Source organism: Perkinsus marinus (genome assembly GCF_000006405.1).
Source record: "Perkinsus marinus ATCC 50983 genomic scaffold scf_1104296975596, whole genome shotgun sequence".
Lineage (NCBI taxonomy): Eukaryota > Perkinsozoa > Perkinsida > Perkinsidae > Perkinsus > Perkinsus marinus.
In genome coordinates, this window is record NW_003200720.1 from 201934 (window position 1) to 220258 (window position 18325).

General features: G+C 46.4%; 5 protein-coding genes across 5 annotated transcripts; 3 read left to right on the forward strand and 2 right to left on the reverse strand.

Moving 5' to 3' along the window:
- Window positions 1-854: 854 nt before the first annotated feature.
- Pmar_PMAR025537 (hypothetical protein) lies at window positions 855-1601 on the reverse strand (the record flags this gene model as incomplete). The annotated part of the gene is made up of 1 exon (XM_002765150.1): window positions 855-1601. The coding sequence occupies one exon, from the start codon at window positions 1599-1601 to the stop codon at window positions 855-857; it is 747 nt and encodes a 248-aa protein (XP_002765196.1).
- Window positions 1602-8171: 6570 nt separating this feature from the next.
- Window positions 8172-9302, forward strand: Pmar_PMAR025538 (Alpha-methylacyl-CoA racemase, putative; the record flags this gene model as incomplete). The annotated part of the gene is made up of 1 exon (XM_002765151.1): window positions 8172-9302. One exon carries the CDS (start codon window positions 8172-8174, stop codon window positions 9300-9302), a length of 1131 nt encoding a protein of 376 aa, XP_002765197.1.
- A 2149-nt stretch (window positions 9303-11451) lies between these two features.
- Window positions 11452-12874, reverse strand: Pmar_PMAR025539 (Intracellular alkaline protease, putative; the record flags this gene model as incomplete). The annotated part of the gene is made up of 1 exon (XM_002765152.1): window positions 11452-12874. Exon 1 carries the CDS (start codon window positions 12850-12852, stop codon window positions 11452-11454), a length of 1401 nt encoding a protein of 466 aa, XP_002765198.1. The 5' UTR covers window positions 12853-12874.
- Window positions 12875-15106: 2232 nt separating this feature from the next.
- On the forward strand, window positions 15107-16330 carry Pmar_PMAR025540 (hypothetical protein; the record flags this gene model as incomplete). Its single annotated transcript, XM_002765153.1, has 8 exons — window positions 15107-15165; window positions 15223-15363; window positions 15409-15537; window positions 15582-15666; window positions 15722-15829; window positions 15897-15956; window positions 16012-16173; window positions 16214-16330. 8 exons carry the CDS (start codon window positions 15107-15109, stop codon window positions 16328-16330), a joined length of 861 nt encoding a protein of 286 aa, XP_002765199.1.
- Window positions 16331-16529: 199 nt separating this feature from the next.
- Window positions 16530-17584, forward strand: Pmar_PMAR025541 (conserved hypothetical protein; the record flags this gene model as incomplete). The annotated part of the gene is made up of 4 exons (XM_002765154.1): window positions 16530-16845; window positions 16892-17009; window positions 17335-17398; window positions 17453-17584. 4 exons carry the CDS (start codon window positions 16530-16532, stop codon window positions 17582-17584), a joined length of 630 nt encoding a protein of 209 aa, XP_002765200.1.
- Between the last annotated feature and the right edge of the window lie 741 nt (window positions 17585-18325).

Sequence of the window (18325 nt, forward strand, 5' to 3'; positions counted from 1 at the left end):
ATCTACGAATCTCTTGAAAGTGCTTCACTCAAAGACTCCACTAACATCAAGCGATGGATTGCATTATCTTTGATGATGTTGATGTTTAAGTTCTTATGCGATATATCCCTTCACGATTTCCTTATCCTGGTTATGACGTTGAGTTCTTACAGTAGTAAGTCTCATTATAAAGCGAAGAACACGAATGAGCCGGGAATAGGATAAGGATGATCGGCGCTATAGATCTCTCGTCAACGGAATCACTACTAGGAACTCACGTGGTTAAATCAGCAGTGAATCAGTCAATATACCAGCAGTGTTTGACCAAGGCAAGCATAGGCAATTCATCTCCTTGGCTATTGCTCCGTGTCGCAGTGTATATCTTAGCCTAGCATCAATTGAGACTAGTATTGATTATATTGATTAGTAAGTCTTTCCTGTAAGCTCTCTAGTTTGGCGTTCTCTGAATGAGAGATAAGCTAGGATAATGCTGGTTGGTATTCCGAATCTATACACCTCAGAGGTAGCTGGTCCCTCATGATGGATAAATCATCGGAGTTAGAGCGACGATGTGATCAGTTTTATGATTGTCTTAATATAACACATTGCATTTCGATGAGTATTTGAGACGGGGTTGTTGGGCAAAAAAAAGAAAAAACCGAACCATAAAAGAATCCGAAGTGTTCAGTATGTGGATCATTGATGAGACCCCTCTTGGAGTAGCTTCAGGGGACCATGTCACAGAGTTGAATCCACTGATTGCCGTGATAGATCATCATCATCATCATCATCAAAGAAAGTTAACCCGGATAATTGTGGCTTCCTCGGACAATATCGCTCGTGGATGAGGGGCATTCAAGCTCGTGTGAAGGAGCCTACAAACCATTATGAGATACCCCTTCAAAAGCTATACGCATCCCATAGAATTCTGAGAAGATCGTCCAGGGGGCAGCGAATACGATGTTGGCGAAGTCGTTCTTGACCATTCTAACTTTACATATCTGCATCACTCTTTTCTTGAATTGATCAAGATCTTCTGAATCCCTGAGCTTCTTGAAGTTGTAGGACACATAAGGGTGCTTCACGAACCCGTCAGCCACAAGTTGGAATGTAGCGCTGCTCTTCTTGTTCTCACAATCCACGGCGAATTCTGCGTACGGCCAGACAGTACTCTTGACAAGCAAGTTGACAGTCATCCCTCTATAACGATATTGATAGTGGCCTGGTTGTGGGACGAGCCCAACCCTTTTGAGTGTGACACGCTTGCCCTCGAAAGTCATCTCATTATAGTCACCGGATGTGAATGTGAGAGTACGAAAATCTCCACTGACGGGCTCGACCTTGCGGCACGTACTCCTGACTCTTTCGAAGACCGCGGTGAAGTTCTCGTGGCCAGGGCCGATGTTGTACTGTCCCGAACGACGAGTGGGAGAGAGAGTTAATGGACCCAGCTTGGAAGTGGTTACAAAAGGCGATCCACAGTACAACTTAATATTCATCAACTTATCTTCCCCGATGTACACCCAGAGTTTGTAATTCGGGGATGGAGAATAGTATCTCCCAACGGTCTGAGCGTCGGCGACGAAGAGTAAGTAGATGAGCGGTCCCAGAGAGAACAGCATCGTAAAGAATTCTGAAGACGTCACAGAAAGAAGACATAATGGCCAGCATGGCCAACGCCGTGTATCATTTATCATACACCTCGACAAGTAACAGAGGTCATACCAAATTGACTGCCACTGACGTCACGAGCTGCACTGGCTTTTTTGCTTAAAATACTATAACAGTAGATACTGGGCGAGGGATTGGTATATCCGAAGTGCTCTTCTCTGTATCAACTATATCAACTTCTATCGCTTCCCATCGAACGTCCGACCCCGTTATGCAAAACGCTAACGTAATACGCAATGCGTATTACGCATTACACAACACGCAGTGAAGCGTGAGACGGATTAAGTGTATACGATCATGTCTCGTTCTGGTCATACAGCACTAAGGTCATTGGGCGAGTGGAAGTGTTCTGAACGCAAATCCGAGGCTGTCTGAGATCACAAAGTCCCCGAGCTCCTCTCGAGGCTTCATTGATTTTGCTAATTATATATGGACAGCGTCATGTTTCTCTTACCGCTCACGTTACCTTCCGGGAAAACGTGAACTTGTATTCTATGCTACATTGGTGGTTTACGATTTTTACGTTCAATCTCCACGCTTTTTTTAGTTTCACGCTGAAATACTAGTCGTACAATGTACGACTAGTATTTCAGCGTGAAACGTTTGTACGACGTACATGTCAGAGACACGCGGATCGAGATCCTAGGCATCGAATGGAGGTCCTCAATAGTATCACGCTAATACTCTTTCACGAATACGAATGCTGAGAGAGTTTCATTCTCGACTCGGCTGCTGCTACCACGAACCAAAGGGAAACTTTCCTTGTAAAAACAGGAGCTCCCACGTATGGTTGCGAGACGCTGTATACACCCTCGCTGAGACGAACCTTCAGCCAAAAGACTTGCGATCTGCTACCGCCTCCGAAATCGAGGTAATTCATCAGGTCCCTAGTGGATGGACGAATAAGGCTTAACTTCAGCCGCTGTAAGTACAATAAGACGACGCAGAGAGCATTCGCGTCGCAACCTCAAAGTCACACAGCACAGACATCAGGTTTTTTATCGCTTAGAACTCGCTGCCGCTCATTCGGGATCTGCGGGAATGCTTGTAGGGATTTTTCGATCAGGGGAGATCTCGGAAACGAGTTTGAAAGAGCGTGAAAATATGACTCATTTTCATGATCTGCAACTATCTCTTTTATTAACGTCATTAGGCCATGTGTGAGCCTCGCTCTCATCGGTATCCTTCGCAGCAATAACGGTCCGTGATGTAAACTCGTCCAACCGTTCAACAGTGTTGAATCAACACGTTATTAGCAATGATAAGCAGTTTACATGGTAGAAGAGAGTGTCAACTCCATACGGAAGATATCTTCTATGAATCGTAGATAGTCCATCTTACCTGTCCGACAAAACAGGACATGATCGTTCACTCTCATTTCATGCAGTGTCCAAGGGCTAATCTACATAAACTAGATCGGATATCTCATGGCATGAATATTGGATGCTTGATGATGCCAACTAATCATCATCGAATGGATGAGTTATCCCCGGGTTTCCTCTGGAGTCCGAATTTCTTGTGAAGGAAATGTTTGCCTCCTAAAGTAGGTGGAGGGTCGTCGGGACGAACTCACAGGGCAATTATTGCGATAGGTTTTAGAACACCAAATGAACTGTCGCTTCGTTCAGAGACAGTATAGCGCCCCTCAAGCGAGGAACGACGTATGATCGAATTTCAAGTTCAATCGAAGAGGAGCTCAACCTCTAGACCAACTTCCGAGTGTTGTTGCAGATAGCGGTATATAATATTTTGTGGCACTTTGCTGGGCCATAATATCCTATTGTTTGTGCTGTCAAACACTTCAACTTAGCAGTTATTGTCTCGATGCTCACCATCAGCAGTCAGATGTCCCCTCAATGCCTCTTTGATTTCCTCAGGACGCATCTTCCAACCACCCAGTATTTCGTTGATATCATCAACTTCGATGAAACCAGAAGGCCCGTGCGCTTCCTCACTAAGGAAAATACAAAGAAGCCTACGAATTGTGTCAAGCCCATTCGTCTGTCCAATGGAGTTTCGCCTGCTTCATGAGAAATGGCGTAATATTCCAGTTGAAAAAAACGGGATATTGGCCGGTCAGATGTTTTTCCGCGAAGTGGAATGTGAAATATGCTTTTCACCGGTGTTCGACATGTAACAGGTAAAAACTCCAATGAATATCATCCGCATCTTGCGTCTATTGTGCTCTAAATACGGCAGGTAGTTATCATCTACAGAGTTTCAGTAGTTGACTACGACACCAAATAAGGTCGGGTGAACACCTCTTGTCGCCTCTGGTCGCGTCAAGTTTCGCGTTGCCCGTCTTTCCACTGATCGTCCTCCTGGATGCTTTTGCTAACATCGCTGATTGCCCCGGTCTGCGGCGTCGTTCCGTCACATCCTCGTGTTGGAAGGCCTCAAGAAGCCTGTCGAGTTCAAAAACTCCTCATCAGCGGTTAACGATAGTGGACGGAAAGTTTCCGTCTTCTACGGTCGGAAACGGTATGAGCTTAGATATTTGAATCCAGATGAAATCACTGAGTTCGGCCACTCGCCGAGTGATGAGAGTGTCAACCGGCTGCAACTCCTTCAAAAGCTCAATCACCTGCTTGAGATTCAGTCGAGAGTGTTTGGCTGAGTCTGAGATATCAAGCTTATGGTCGTGAGATTCCGAACAGGCTACGTGAAGTCTCTAGCAAGCCAACCCTACTAGTTCAACTATCAGGTGAACCTCGAATCATATTTTAACGATGCGCAAGGCTCCCATTATTTTAATGCGACCAATGTGGCGTTAATTTTCGGCGTGATTCCACGATGGTTTTCAAAAACCCATCGTAGAATCACATGATGACGCTTGACTGTTGGACTCGGTTACAGCGACTATTAACTTGCCATATTAGACAAGAAAACACTATCGTTCTGTCCACTGATTGGTAGTTTAATCTCGTTAAGTGTCGTCATCGAGGAATATGAAGTTCATGTAATTGTTGTATATGCATTATCGTCTGAGTCTAGTTGATAGTTTTCACTCAATTGTCTGTATCCGGTAACTTCTTCCACTCTCCTCTCCAGATCTGGCTCAGCTGGCCTGATGCCGAACGTCATCAACAATGATGCAGTTTGTTGATAGGTAATGCTAAGAAGCACTAGGTCCCCGGTTCGATCCCGGCATTTGTCGTTTTCATTCACCTCCCTTTTGGAACGTCAAATAATTCACTCGTCTTTCTCCATCGCGGAGCAGAAGCTCCGTTTTTTTCAAGTTGTTGACGGAACGCCATGACGACCTCTTCGAATCGCCACTCGGGAATTCCGTATCTAATGATCAACAGAATCTTCGCTGTGCGCGAAGACACGTCTATGATATCTTCAATGATCAATCTCACTCAGCGAAATCAGTCTGTTGGGTAGTTGTTCACGGACGTACTGAACAACAATTCACCATTCAAGACCTTCGGTGAATACGGCGGAAACCAACTTGAACTGTGTCAACCGAAAGCGCTATTATTTTCCGGTACGACGAAAACACTAATTTAATATCACTGTGAAGCTTATCATACTAAATGTGATACATAGGGATGTAGCCTCTCAACTCGACTTCTGGGATTTACGCTGTACCAGTGTAATGAGAGTAGACTGATAGCTAGTATATCAGGCGTGAATGAGTCCAATAACCGAAGGACTTAGAATGTGAGTCAAGAGATTACATCAATAGCATACCTTTCAATGGCAACGAGGTGTGGTCCCCAAACTGTATATCGAGGCAACTACGCGCAGACAACAGGACTACACTTACTTGAGCATGCATTCGGAATCGTCCGCAGAGGATTCAATGGAGTCTATCTCGGTGACGGTTCGTAACGTCAACCCGGCCATCTATACTATACCACTCAACACGTTATTAGCAATAATAACCGATTTACATGCTAGAAGAGAGTGTCAACTCCATACGGAAGATATTTTCTATGAATCGTAGATAGTCCATCTTACCTGTTCGACAACACAACGCATCGCTCAGTCTCATTCCATGCAGTGTTCAAGGGCCAGTCTAGACCAACGCGATGGAACATCTTATGAAATATATATTGGATTCTTGGTGATACCAAGTAAGCGTTATCGAAGAGCTAAGTTATCCCCGGGTTTCCGAACTTTCTCGAAGAAAATATTTGCATTCTGAAGCGGGTGAAAGGTCGGTTCGATGGGAGCATTCACAAGGCAATTATCGCGATTAGAGGTAGAACAGCAAATCTTCGTTCAACGACAGCATAGCGCTACTCAAGTGCGGCACGATCTACAAACGAGTTGCAAGTTCAATCTCGAATCCAGCCTCATCGGAGTGTTGTTGCTGATAGTGGCATATGACAGTTTGTGCTGTCAAACACTACAACTACTTATTGTCTCGGTGCTCACCATCGGCAGTCAGTAGTCCTCTTAATGCCTCGTTGATTTCCTCAGGTCGCATCTTCCAGCCGCTCAATATTTCAATGATATCATCAACTTCAATGAAGCCAGAAGGGCCGTGGGCTTCCTCACTAGAAAAAGAACCAAAGAAGCCTACGAATCGTGTCGAGCCTTATGTTAGATCTGCTGAATCTCATCCTCATCCTGTGCCCATCTCACGCCAAATACGTCAGATAATGATCATTGTGTTTCACAGTCGGCAACGACACCCACAAGATTGTCTGAGCACCTCTTGTCGCCTCTGGTCGCATCAAATTTCGAGTTGCCCCTCTTTCCACTAATCGTCCTCCTGGATGCTTTTGCTAACATCGCTGATTGCCCCGGTCTGCGGCGTCGTTCCGTCACATCCTCGTGTTGGAAGGCCTCAAGGAGCCTAACGAGGTCAACGGTAGAGGACGGAAAGTTTCCGTCTTTTACCATCGGAAATGATGTGATGTCATTCGAGCAGATAAAAAATCCCAATGTTTAAAGTCAGATGAAAACACCGAGTTATCGGGTGAAATTCACTGAGCTCACCCGCGACTCACCGACTGATGAGAGTGTTCACCGGTTGCAACTCCTTCAGAAGCTCAATCACCTGCTTGAGATTGAGTCGAATGTGTTTGGCTGAGTCTGAGATACGAAGTTGATGGTCGTGAGGTTCCGAACAGGGTACCCGAAGTCGGCTTTAACCGTAAATGAATATGCTCTCACAATCGGTTCCTAATAATTCAATTATCGGGAGGACCTCGAATTATGGCTTAACGATGCACAGTGCTTTTAATGAAGTCGACGCTGGCCGGCGACACTGGATTGTTAGTCTAGAGTTCACTGGGCCAGCGATCATTAACTCGCCAAATTATGCCAGAGAAAGGTTTGGTATTTGATGGGCTCGATGATAGCTGATCATCATAATTTAATCTCGTTGACCGAATTCACTTCGGCAATTCGGCGAATTGCCGTTATAGACATATCCACGACTGAAGTCACGTATTCGTGGTATTTGCATTATCATCTGAATGTTTGATCGAGATGATAATTTTCACCTAATTGTCTGTGTCCGGTAACTTCTTTCACTCTCCTCTCCAAGGCTTGTTCGGCTGGCCTGATGCCGAACGTCATTAACAATGATGCAGTTTGTTGATAGGTAATGCTAAGAAGAGCCAGGTCCCCGGTTCGATCCCGGCATGTGTCGTTTTAATTCACCTCTCCTTCGGTACGTCAAGTAATTCACCCGTCTTTTGCCATCGCGGAACAGGCGCTCCATTTTTTTCTAGTTGCTGACAGAACGCCATCACAACCTCGTTGAATCTCCACTGGGGAATGCCGTATCTAATGACCAACGAAATCTTCGCTGTGCGCAGAGACGCATCCATGATATCTTCCATGATCAATCTAACTCAGCAAATTGACCTGTCGGGTAGTTCTTCACGGACGTACTATACAATTTATCAGAACTTCTGCAAATAAGGGCGAAAACGAATTTCGATCATGCCAAACGGAAAGTTTCGGCGAAAACGATGCAATTTTTCAGTGTTCATGTCATTGTGAAGGTTATCATACTAGGTAACCGATACATAGTGATGTAACCTCTTGAGCTCAGTCCTGAGTCTTCCGCTGTACCACTGTTATAGGAATAGAATGATAGCTAGGTTATCAGGCGTAAGCGAGTCCAATGACCGAGTTAATAAAAGACCCAGAACTTGAGGTAAGCGGTTGCATCAGTAGTATACCCTTCAATGGTAACGAGTTGTGGTGCTCTCTCAGCTACACTTTATATCGAGACTAGCACGCAAAGGAAGCAGGATCACGCTCACTTAAGCATGCATTCAGAATCGTTCGCAGAGGAGTCAATGGAGCCTATCTCGATGGTGCTCATTGAGAATGGATAACGGGAAAAGAATTACCACGTATAAAGTTACCACAATATCTACTCCTGGTTTAGTACTCAGTAGCATTGGACCAATATCACCGGCACGAGCATAGCACGAGGTGGGAGGTTTCGAACAACTAAACTGTCAAGATTGGGGCGAGCGCGCAACCTACCACGATTTGTCAATAGCGTTTTTAGCTACTGCAATCTTCATCAGCATTCCTTCTTCATTATGATGACCAATCAAATCTTACCACCTCTATCGGGTGTGACTGTAATCGAGTTTGGTGGCCTCGCTCCTGCGCCATTCTGCGGTATGGTCTTGGCCGATTTCGGTGCTACTGTTGTGAGAATTGACAGAATTGGTGATGATCATTATGACGTATTCGATAGAGGAAATAAAATAAATATCAAAATTGACATCAAGTCCGCTTTAGGAGGTAAAATCATCCGAGAATTACTGCGATCAGCGGATGTTCTCATTGATCCTTATCGCCCGGGAGTTTTGGACAACCTTGGTTTCGGCCCAACACAAGTATTGGAGAATATCAACTCAAGAATCATCTACACTCAGCTGACGGGATATGGCCAATCGAAAGATACTCCTGAACGGCAATATGCTGGTCATGATATTAATTATATTGCAGCTAGCGGCGTTTTGGATCTCTTACCAAATCGACTCCCACCAATAAACCTCCTCGCAGACTTCGCAGGAGGCGGTCTCATGTGTGCTTTGGGGGTTTTATTGGCGCTGCGTCGAAGAGATAGAACTGGAACAGGTGAAGTTATTGATTGTAACATGGTTCACGGAGTAGCCTATCTTTCGACTTTCTTGTATGGTATGATTGCGAAAGAAACGCCTGTGTTAAATGAGCGGAAAAACGGCGGAGGAATATTGCGCTTTGAAAGTCATTTTTATAACGTTTATGAGACGCTCGATGGTAGGCATCTCGCGGTGGGAGCGATTGAACGGAAATTCTATCAGAAATTCCTGCAGGGTATGCATGTGGAAGATGACGAGGAATTCATTGTTGGCTATGTTGATTCCAGTCGGTGGCCGGGGCTGATCAAACGGACTCGGAAAATTATTAAAGGAAAGAGTATGGAGGAATGGATGGGCATTTTTGATCTTCGAGAATCGTGTGTTTCTCCTGTGTTAACGATAGATGAGGCTGAAAGAAATCCGAATTTATTTTCCCCAGGAGGAAAGTTGCCAAAACGAGCACCTGTGTTGAAGGGATCGGCTGTGGAAAAGATATCATCACGCACAACGGAGATTATGGACTATCTGAAGTCTGATGTTGTGAAAGGAGCCATTGCAGCGGGAGTGGTTATTGTACCGAAGATTAGGAGTAATATCTGATGATGGAAGATACGAGTGTGATCTCGCATGATTCAGTTGAGATTATATCATTTTCTATAGCTTTTTCTGAGTTTTCAAGTTGTTTTCAATGCATGTTATCGCTCTAGTCCACGACCCTCCCGAACGGGCTTCCGTCACCCACGAAGAAAGCATCTTGTAGAAAGGACGATGCCCTGTTGATTCTTCCTGGGCTAGTAGCACCTAGCGGTCCTCGAAAGGTTCTAAAGATGCACCCGTCGGTATTCTTCTCTTCCAGATTTTTTTATTGTTCAGCACTGCTACTTTCCATGGGTATAACATAGTTGGGGTATCACGATCGTGTAATACGTGGTGCTCTGGTGCGTATCTATGGAAGAGGAAACTATGTCGTGTATCATTCAGTGGTGAGTCTCACTCCGAAGCAAGGAGGAGGTAAAGAGGAGTCGTCATCTTGGTCTAGTAGTAGTATCTTACTACTAGTGTCAGAGCAGGTAAGATCGGCTCGGTCTGTTATTGACGGGACAAGGCTTTCTCAGGAGTGGTCGCAGGTCAGGGAAAAGAGTCGCTTCGTGAAGAATAGAAGAGCAAATCATATGCGAGGCAACGCGAGAAGGGGATTGGCTTGAAGCTCCCTGAGGTAAGACTCAGCAAAGCCGGTATCAATAGGAGTAGCTCTGACTCTTAGAGGAGAGCGAGGGGCTATACTTGGGGGTAAGAGAACAAGTCTCGTCTCAGTCATACTTCGTGGCCCCATTCAATGGGGCACACTGGACAAATGTATGGCTGGCATAGCGGCCCCATTCAATGGGGCATACCGGACAAATGTATGTCTGGCATAGCGGCCCCATTTAATGGGGCACACTGGACAAATGTATGGCTGGCATAGCGGCCCCATTTAATGGGGCACACTGGACAAATGTATGGCTGGCATAGCGGCCCCATTTAATGGGGCACACTGGACAAATGTGTGGCTGGCATAGCGGCCCCATTTAATGGGGCACACTGGACAAATGTGTGGCTGGCATAGCGGCCCCATTTAATGGGGCAAACTGGACAAATGTGTGGCTGGCATAGCGGCCCCATTCAATGGGGCACACTGAACAAATGTATGGCTGGCATAGCGGCCCCATTTAATGGGGCACACTGGACAAATGTATGGCTGGCATAGCGGCCCCATTTGATGGGGCACACTGGACAAATGTGTGGCTGGCATAGCGGCCCCATTTAATGGGTCGCACTGGACAAATGTGTTGCTGGCATAGCGGCCCCATCTAATGGGACACACTGGACAAATGTGTGGCTGGCATAGCGGCCCCATTTAGGGGGGCACACTGGACAAATGCGTGGTTGGCATAGCGGCCCCATTTAGGGGGGCACACTGGACAAATGCGTGGTTGGCATAGCGGCCTCATTCAATGGGGCTCACGGGTAAATGCGTGGCTGGCCTAACGGCCCCATTCAATGGGGATCACGGAACGAATAGGTTTGACATAGCTGCCCTATGCGGCGGACTAAACTATTCAGAATTCCATCCGGCTGACGGGGCCGCTATGCCAGCGGTTCGTGACGGACTGGGATATGACATGCATAAGTAGGGGAATTAGTTAGGTGCATACGTGGAGATTCAGGAACGAGAAGTCCCTTAAGCGATGCGTTTCAGGAATGCAAGTCAATACCGTGATTTAGGATTGTCGTGAATGGGGGTCTCCAATCGTATGAAGTAACCAGCAATAGTAATTGATATATACTACAGCAGTATTACTATTCTACACCAATGGCGCCTATCAGAGATTCTCCGACGGAGAAGCTTCATGCATGTCGTGAGTCACTCGTAAGTCGTACTATGACCAATCAATGGAACCCAAAACATGGATAAATATTCTGTAACCTATTCTTTGTCAAGACTGAAAATCTTCCTGTGATGCACAATAATATTGTGACAATATCGGCTAGGTTTTCAACAACCATTGATTTCGAGCAGGAAGATCCAACAACGGACCAAGCAACGGAACTTATCGATCTGTTGAAAAATTCTTTGAGATAATCCAATGATGAGATAGAACGACAGGGGATAAAGTCTGAAAATGAAGCGAGAGACGTCACGGAAAACGTCAAAGACAAGATTTTTTGGCTCGATGATGTTCGGAGCTCGTAACTTTGGAGGGAGGGATTATTCACCTCGGAAGGAGCGGCTGGAAACTTGTTTAAGAGCCTCTTGAACAGCCTTGAGAGCGTCCACTTCTCCTATATCAGGCAGATTGAACTTATTGGGTATACCAGCTGTCCTAGAATTGATGATAGTGTCCGTTATACTCTGGCCTTTGAGACCCAAAGTAGCCAGTAAAGCCGCGGCACCGGCAACCGTAGGAGTCGACATCGATGTACCACTCATATAACCATATGATTCAAATCGCATCGTCGAGTAGATATCAACACCGGGAGCGGCGATCTTCGTAACCGAGCCAGCATTCGAAAAGTCAGCCATAGAGACGGTCTTGGTTGGGTCAGAGGTACTGGCAGCGACGCAGAGCATAGGTGTGAAGTCTTCCGCGTAGGAGCAAGGATAATATGGCGCATTGTCCAGGCTGGCTCCTGTATTACCGGCAGCGGTAACCGCAACATGCCCAGCAGCAGCAGCGTTCTTGAAACCAGTTCTTTCAACTGAATTTGTGTAAGCACCGACATACGAATGGGAGGACACTGTAGCCCCATTCTCAACTGCGAAGTTGAGGGCCCTCATTTCGTTACTAATAGTGCCATATCCAAAACCATCAAGGAACTTTAATATCATCAGCTTCACATGAGGCACCGACCCATCAATATTCGCCACACCTGCAATGCCGATGCTATTATTGGTCTGAGCGGCCGCGATACCAGCACAATGAGTACCATGGCCATAGTTATCAGTAACATCCGTAGTGTTCGTTACGAAGTTGTAACCGATAGAGTTGTCAGCTGGGTTCCTCCAGAATTGATTGACCAAATCAGGATGGGTCATGTCAACACCGCTGTCACTGATGGCTAGGACGACATCCTTCAGCTCACGTCCAGCCGAGCGAGCTGCTCGCCAGGCCGCACCGATGTGGATGACCTCGAGATTACGCTGGCAGGAAGAGCCGGGGTCGTTGGTGCCGAGAACCGGATTGCCGCCAGTACAAGTAGCAGATCCTTGGGTTGTATGCGACGGGGGGTACGGGATAAGACTTACCTCGGAGTCGGGCTCACACTGAAATTCAATACCTAGCATATCTTCGGCTTTCCTCAAGTAGTTCAGAATTTGACTGTGACCAACTGAGCACTGAGACTCTACAATCTGTATCCCTATCGCCTTCAAGTCATACACCATGCCATCTTTTGCGAAGCATCGCTCACACTCACGGTCGTCTTGACTGAGGGTGTATGTCTCTCCACCGGAACCAGCGATGGCCTGTGCCATCATATTCGGTACATGACGGATGTCGAGTCGGGCCCCACGATAAGATATCGTGACCAGCGTACGGTTGGTGGCAGCTCTACCGGAGGCCATGACGTATACGAGTAGTGTCGATAAGAATGCCGAGCGTACTAACATGATAGTATGAAAGATAACTCCTGACATTCTAGTCTGATCGTACGCTTAGGCACGCACCAACCGTTCGGCCGGAACCTGTAGTTATATCATGCTCGAGCAGGACGGGGAATATTTTCCTGGACTCGTGGTCTGATCAGACGATAACTTGCAACCGTAATTTCGAATTTGCTCGGAGTAGTCATCATATTTGTGATGTTCACATTGTATATTTTCCAGCATTGAACTTAAACACAGTTGGGTGAGTTTTCATGCTCAAATTTCGAAACACGCGATGTAGGAACAGCGATCGCACAACATTAAAAACCATAATCGTTCGTGTGAGACAGGTGTCTTATGTATGCAACGTGTGCTGCATCGGTATACAAGAAGCATTTGCTTGTTTGGATGGAACTACTCTCACCGTCACTGTTATATCATCGACTATGTTGGTACTTTCTTAGCGTGGTTCTGCATTCTATATCGATGTGCGTTGCGCGTTTCTGCGTTCACTTCTCCCCGTTTTCGCGTGCTTTTCGGAATCCAAGAACCGCGCGAGGTTGCAATCACTGCTTGTTCATGCGGAATGAATCTCAGTGATCGAACTCTCCCATGAGTCGGGTGAAACTCACTGATGAAACTCACTGAGCTCCGCTACCCACCGACTGATGAAAGTGTCTAACGGCTGCGACTCCTTCACAAGCTCAGTCACCTGCTTAAGATTCAAACTGAATCATTCAGTCGAATGTGTTTGGCTGAGTCTGAGATACGAAGTTGATGGTAGTGAGGTTCCGAACAGGGTACCCGAAGTCGGCTTTAACCGTAAATGAGTGTGCTCTAGCAATCGATCCCTACTAATTCGATTATCGAAAGGACCTCGAGTTATGGCTTAACGATGCACAGTGCTTTTAATGAAGTCGACGCTGGCCGGCGACACTGGACTGTTAAACGCTGCTACAGCGACCATTAACTCGCCCAATAATTGGGCTCCATAAACAAAACTTTCTGGTATAATTGGGCCCCAATTATACCAGAAAGTTTTGTCATTTAATGGGCTCGATGGTAGCTGATCATCATAATCTAATCTCGTTGACCGAATTGCCGTTATAGACATATCCACGACTGAAGTCACGTATTCGTGGTATTTGCATTATCATCTGAATGTTTGATCGAGATGATAATTTTCACCTAATTGTCTGCGTCCGCTAACTTCTCTCACTCTTCTCTCCAAGTCTTGTTCCGCTGGCCTGATGCCGAACGTCATCAACAATGATGCAGTTTGTTGATAGGTAATGCTAAGAAGAGCCAGGTCCCCGGTTCGATCCCGGCATGTGTCGTTTTAATTCACCTCTCCTTCGGTACGTCTAGTAACCCACCCGTCTCTTTCCATCGCGGAACAGGCGCTCCATTCCTTTCTAGTTGCTGACAGAACGCCATCACAACCTCGTTGAATCTCCACTGGGGAATGCCGTATCTAATGACCAACGAAATCTTCGCTGTGCGCAGAGACGCATCCATGATATCTTCCATGATCAATCTAACTCAGCAAATTGACCTGTCGGGTAGTTCTTCACGGACGTACTATACAATTTATCAGAACTTCTGCAAATGCCGAAGGGCGAAGGGCGAAAACGAATTTCGATCATGCCAACCGAAAAGTTTCGCCGAAAACGATGCAATTTTTCAATGTTCATGTCATTGTGAAGGTTATCATACTAGGTAACCGATACATAGTGATGTAACCTCTTAAGCTCAGTCCTGAGCCTTTCGCTGTACCACTGTTATAGGAATAGAATGATAGCTAGGTTATCAGGCGTAAACGAGTCCAATGACCGAGTTAATAAAAGACCTAGAACTTGAGGTAAGCAATTGCATCAGTAGTATACCCTTCAATGGTAACGAGTTGTCGGTTGGTCAACTGTTGAACTCTAAACTTTCTCTTTCGCCACCACGAGTGTCTTCTCCTGAAACTTGACCGAATGAGTGGGAGGCTACAGATCGACTTGTGCTTTGCGTTCAATCTTTTCAGGGCGGATTCGCTTGGGACACATCATCGAGGCCCGAACGTTGGGTACGGAGGCTGAGCGACTAAGTGAGTTCTTGATGGATTCTTGTGGTTTGTCTGGGAGTGGTTCTTCTGAGGCGCCTCTGAATCGAGAATCTCGACTCGAGATGGAGGATAACTCAATAAGTTTCACTTGGACGTGGCCCTGTTTTGTGATTGTTGGTCGAGCTTAGCGGAGCGGTGCTCGTAGGGATTGTATTGAGCTTTTTTTGCATGCCGACATTCCTTCGTAAGCTCTCTTTTTTCAAGTGCGGCAGGAAAGACAGACCATCGTAGTATACCACCGTGTTTTGCATCGCTCAGCCGGCTGCATATAATTTTGTTATCAGTACGGTGCCGTTGGTGGCGCATGGAGAGGAGGGAGATGGTGCTGATATCGTGATGGACGGTATCGACATCGAATGCGGTATATGCAGAGCTTCGAGGAAGATCCCGGAAGAGGCGAATAATTTTCTCTGTGAAGTCTGCGAGTAGGAGGTTAACCTCGACTGAGTCTCATACCACTCCTTGGGCAGATCAGTCAATCGAGTAATCGTCTATCCATTGGGCGATCGCGGTGTGGATGTCGTTGAAGATCCCTCCTGCACGTTGCCTCGTCAAAGGGGAGCGGTCCACGGCTTTCAACTCTCGGAAGATTCCCAAAAGTAGGAAACGTTGAGAAAATGGAAGATTGCAAGATTTCGATCAGGGCCGCTTTACTACCCTGCAGCATCTGTCTTGATCGTCCTGGAGATTGCGTATTGCTTCCGTGCAATCACGGAGGTTTCTGCCAGGTAGATGCTGTGGTCGCGCATTTGAAATCGATCCTATGATCGATTATGTTTTCAGGTTTGCAGTATTTATGTTGGATGTAATCTTGCTGTTGGAGGTCGCCATTGCCCTAAATGCCGTGAATACATCGATCAAATCATTCGCATTGGAAAGATCCACGAGATGGTGAGGATATCGCGCGCGCCCTGGTGATCGATTTGGACAACTCGTGGTACGATAGACTTGTTCTTAGGAGCTGAAAGGGAATCCTGTCGCCCTACCGATGCCGTTGGCGGATGAGAAGCCTCCGGAGGTAGGACGAGTCAATGAATGAGTATCTTCACGCACGGTGAAGATTTCGCTCGTAGGCAGCAGCTCCGGTGGGTATCGAACGATCAAAGGGAAATAGGAGGCAGGAAGCCCCCAAGAGAGGGACGACTACTACTACGGTCGGTAGCAGTAGCTGCAACAATACTCCCAACCCGTCGGTTGCTGGTGATGATGATGATATCGATGGAGATACGAACAAAGTGACCTCCCATCTTGAATTGGGAATACTGCTTTCCTCAGAGCCCTCGTAACGAGTCAGCTCCGGGTACCCTCCCGGCAGTTTTCGCGGTCGAACTGACGTCACCGCGATTCCGCGATTGTGAAGAACGAGCGGAACCGAAATCGACCCTGCAGTGATTCAGATTTTCTAATTCGAAAGAATCTAACAGGACTAACCGAAAGAGCTATCTTTTATATTTACTCTCATATTTCTCATTGATCAGTAGTTCTTATTTTTACACTGTAGTTTGAGTGGCTGAGGTTAGCGAAAATCTCAGAAGCTTCGTACTGTCGAGTTCGATCTTCCCGTGAGGACTTGTAGCCAGTGTCGTTCAAAATGGGTGGTAAGAGAAAACGGCAAGATACGTCTTCTCCCATCGCGCTCCCGGCAGCTCCTACTACGAGGAAGGTGTCGGTGAAGACGGTGCCTCGTGATGGGGAGATGTTTTATTTGTTCAAGTCGGAGCCGGAGAGTCGTATTGAGAAAGGCGTGGACATGAAGTTCAGCATTGATGATTTGGCCGCTAGTCCGAACGGCACGGCTGAGTGGGATGGGGTGAGGAACTATCAGGCGAGGAATCTGATGAGAGAAATGAAAGTTGGCGACAAGGGCTTCTTCTACCACTCCAATTGCAAACCCCCTGGTATAGTAGGTAGGGGTGGTGTGCTGCTTTATGATTGGTAACTGAGTGGTGATAGGTATTGTGGAGGTGGTCCGAGAGTCCTATCCGGATGATACCCAGTTCGATCCCAAGAACCCGCATTTTGATCCGAGAAGTGGCAAGGAGGAACCCAAATGGGATATGGTTGATATCAAGTAAGTGTATCGCTTACCGCGAACAGCCAAGGGCAGCATCCATTCGACAGTAATTCCCTGTAGCGAGCCGTTGTCGAATCCGGATCCACTAATGCAGTAAAAGGATATATATTCGCCTTCTTAGCTGAGATTAAAGTTTCCTTACTAACTGAGGGAGTTTATATACGACTTCGGTCAGAGGTGTACGAGAATTTCCTCAACATTTTCATGTGGTCACCGACACGTGTAGTTGACCATGTGCATATTTCCTCCCCACACCGCACTAATGGTTGGTATTCTGAATGCAGTAATTGAGATTTGATATATATTCACATCGTTATCTCAGATTCATTCGTAAACTTAGTAGGAAGATCTCACTTGATGAACTGAAGGCCTACCGTGACAAGGAGGTAAGTGAAGAATCGTGAGAAGTTCTGGAGAACTTAGCCGTGTGCTTTCCTCAGCTTTCTTCGATGGGTCTGTTCACCACGGCCAGGTTGTCAGTTCAGCGTGTTACTCCCGCGGAGTGGGACTTCATTCTTTCCCTAGAGGGGGTGTCGGAAGACGATGATGATGCAACTGGCAATAAGGCATGAATTCGATCCTCGATTTTCATCAGTGCATGTGTTTTGTTCTGTGATGAAGTCAGAGATTATTCAATTTTATGACACAATTTTCGGGTCGAAAATTTATCAGACAGCCTGGGTCAGGACTATTCTCCGGGAAAGAACTCTGTGATGGAAAATATCCAGTATTCAGGGAATCAACGAATCTATCACTTCGTTATCAACACAGTCAACATGCAGCAGCAGCAGCTTAGGTTCAAACGAACGTAGATCAAGAACAGTTCTCAACGCCACTTTGCTCACTAACTGATACAGAATGAGACTCTGGCAAAACCGTACACTAAGAACGACCAACAAATCTGACTCTATCAGGATCTGACTATACTCTATAGTGAGCTCACCTAGCGACTAGTTCGGAAAATGCACCCCGGTTCCTCCATTCTCTCGCCTTTTTCTAATTGTTCAACAATGCTTGTGGAAATTTTCGCGGAAAATTTTCATGCCTGTGACCGATTTCCGCTTTTAACCTCATGTGAGACTCAGTTTAAACAATATTAATCTTTAATCGTGATCAATGATCTACAATCTGCTCACAACTCGATTCACCTTTCCCCCCTGCCCAGGTAGAGCGACGTGCTGAGCTAGTAGTCACAATGTCAGCACTGAGCTCATTGCAGTATTGACGAATTGGCGGTGAAATGCGTCGCTGTCCAGGAGAGAGCATTCGAGTATGCGAGCGATAGTGGATTTCGGACGCATGTTCGGGCAAGT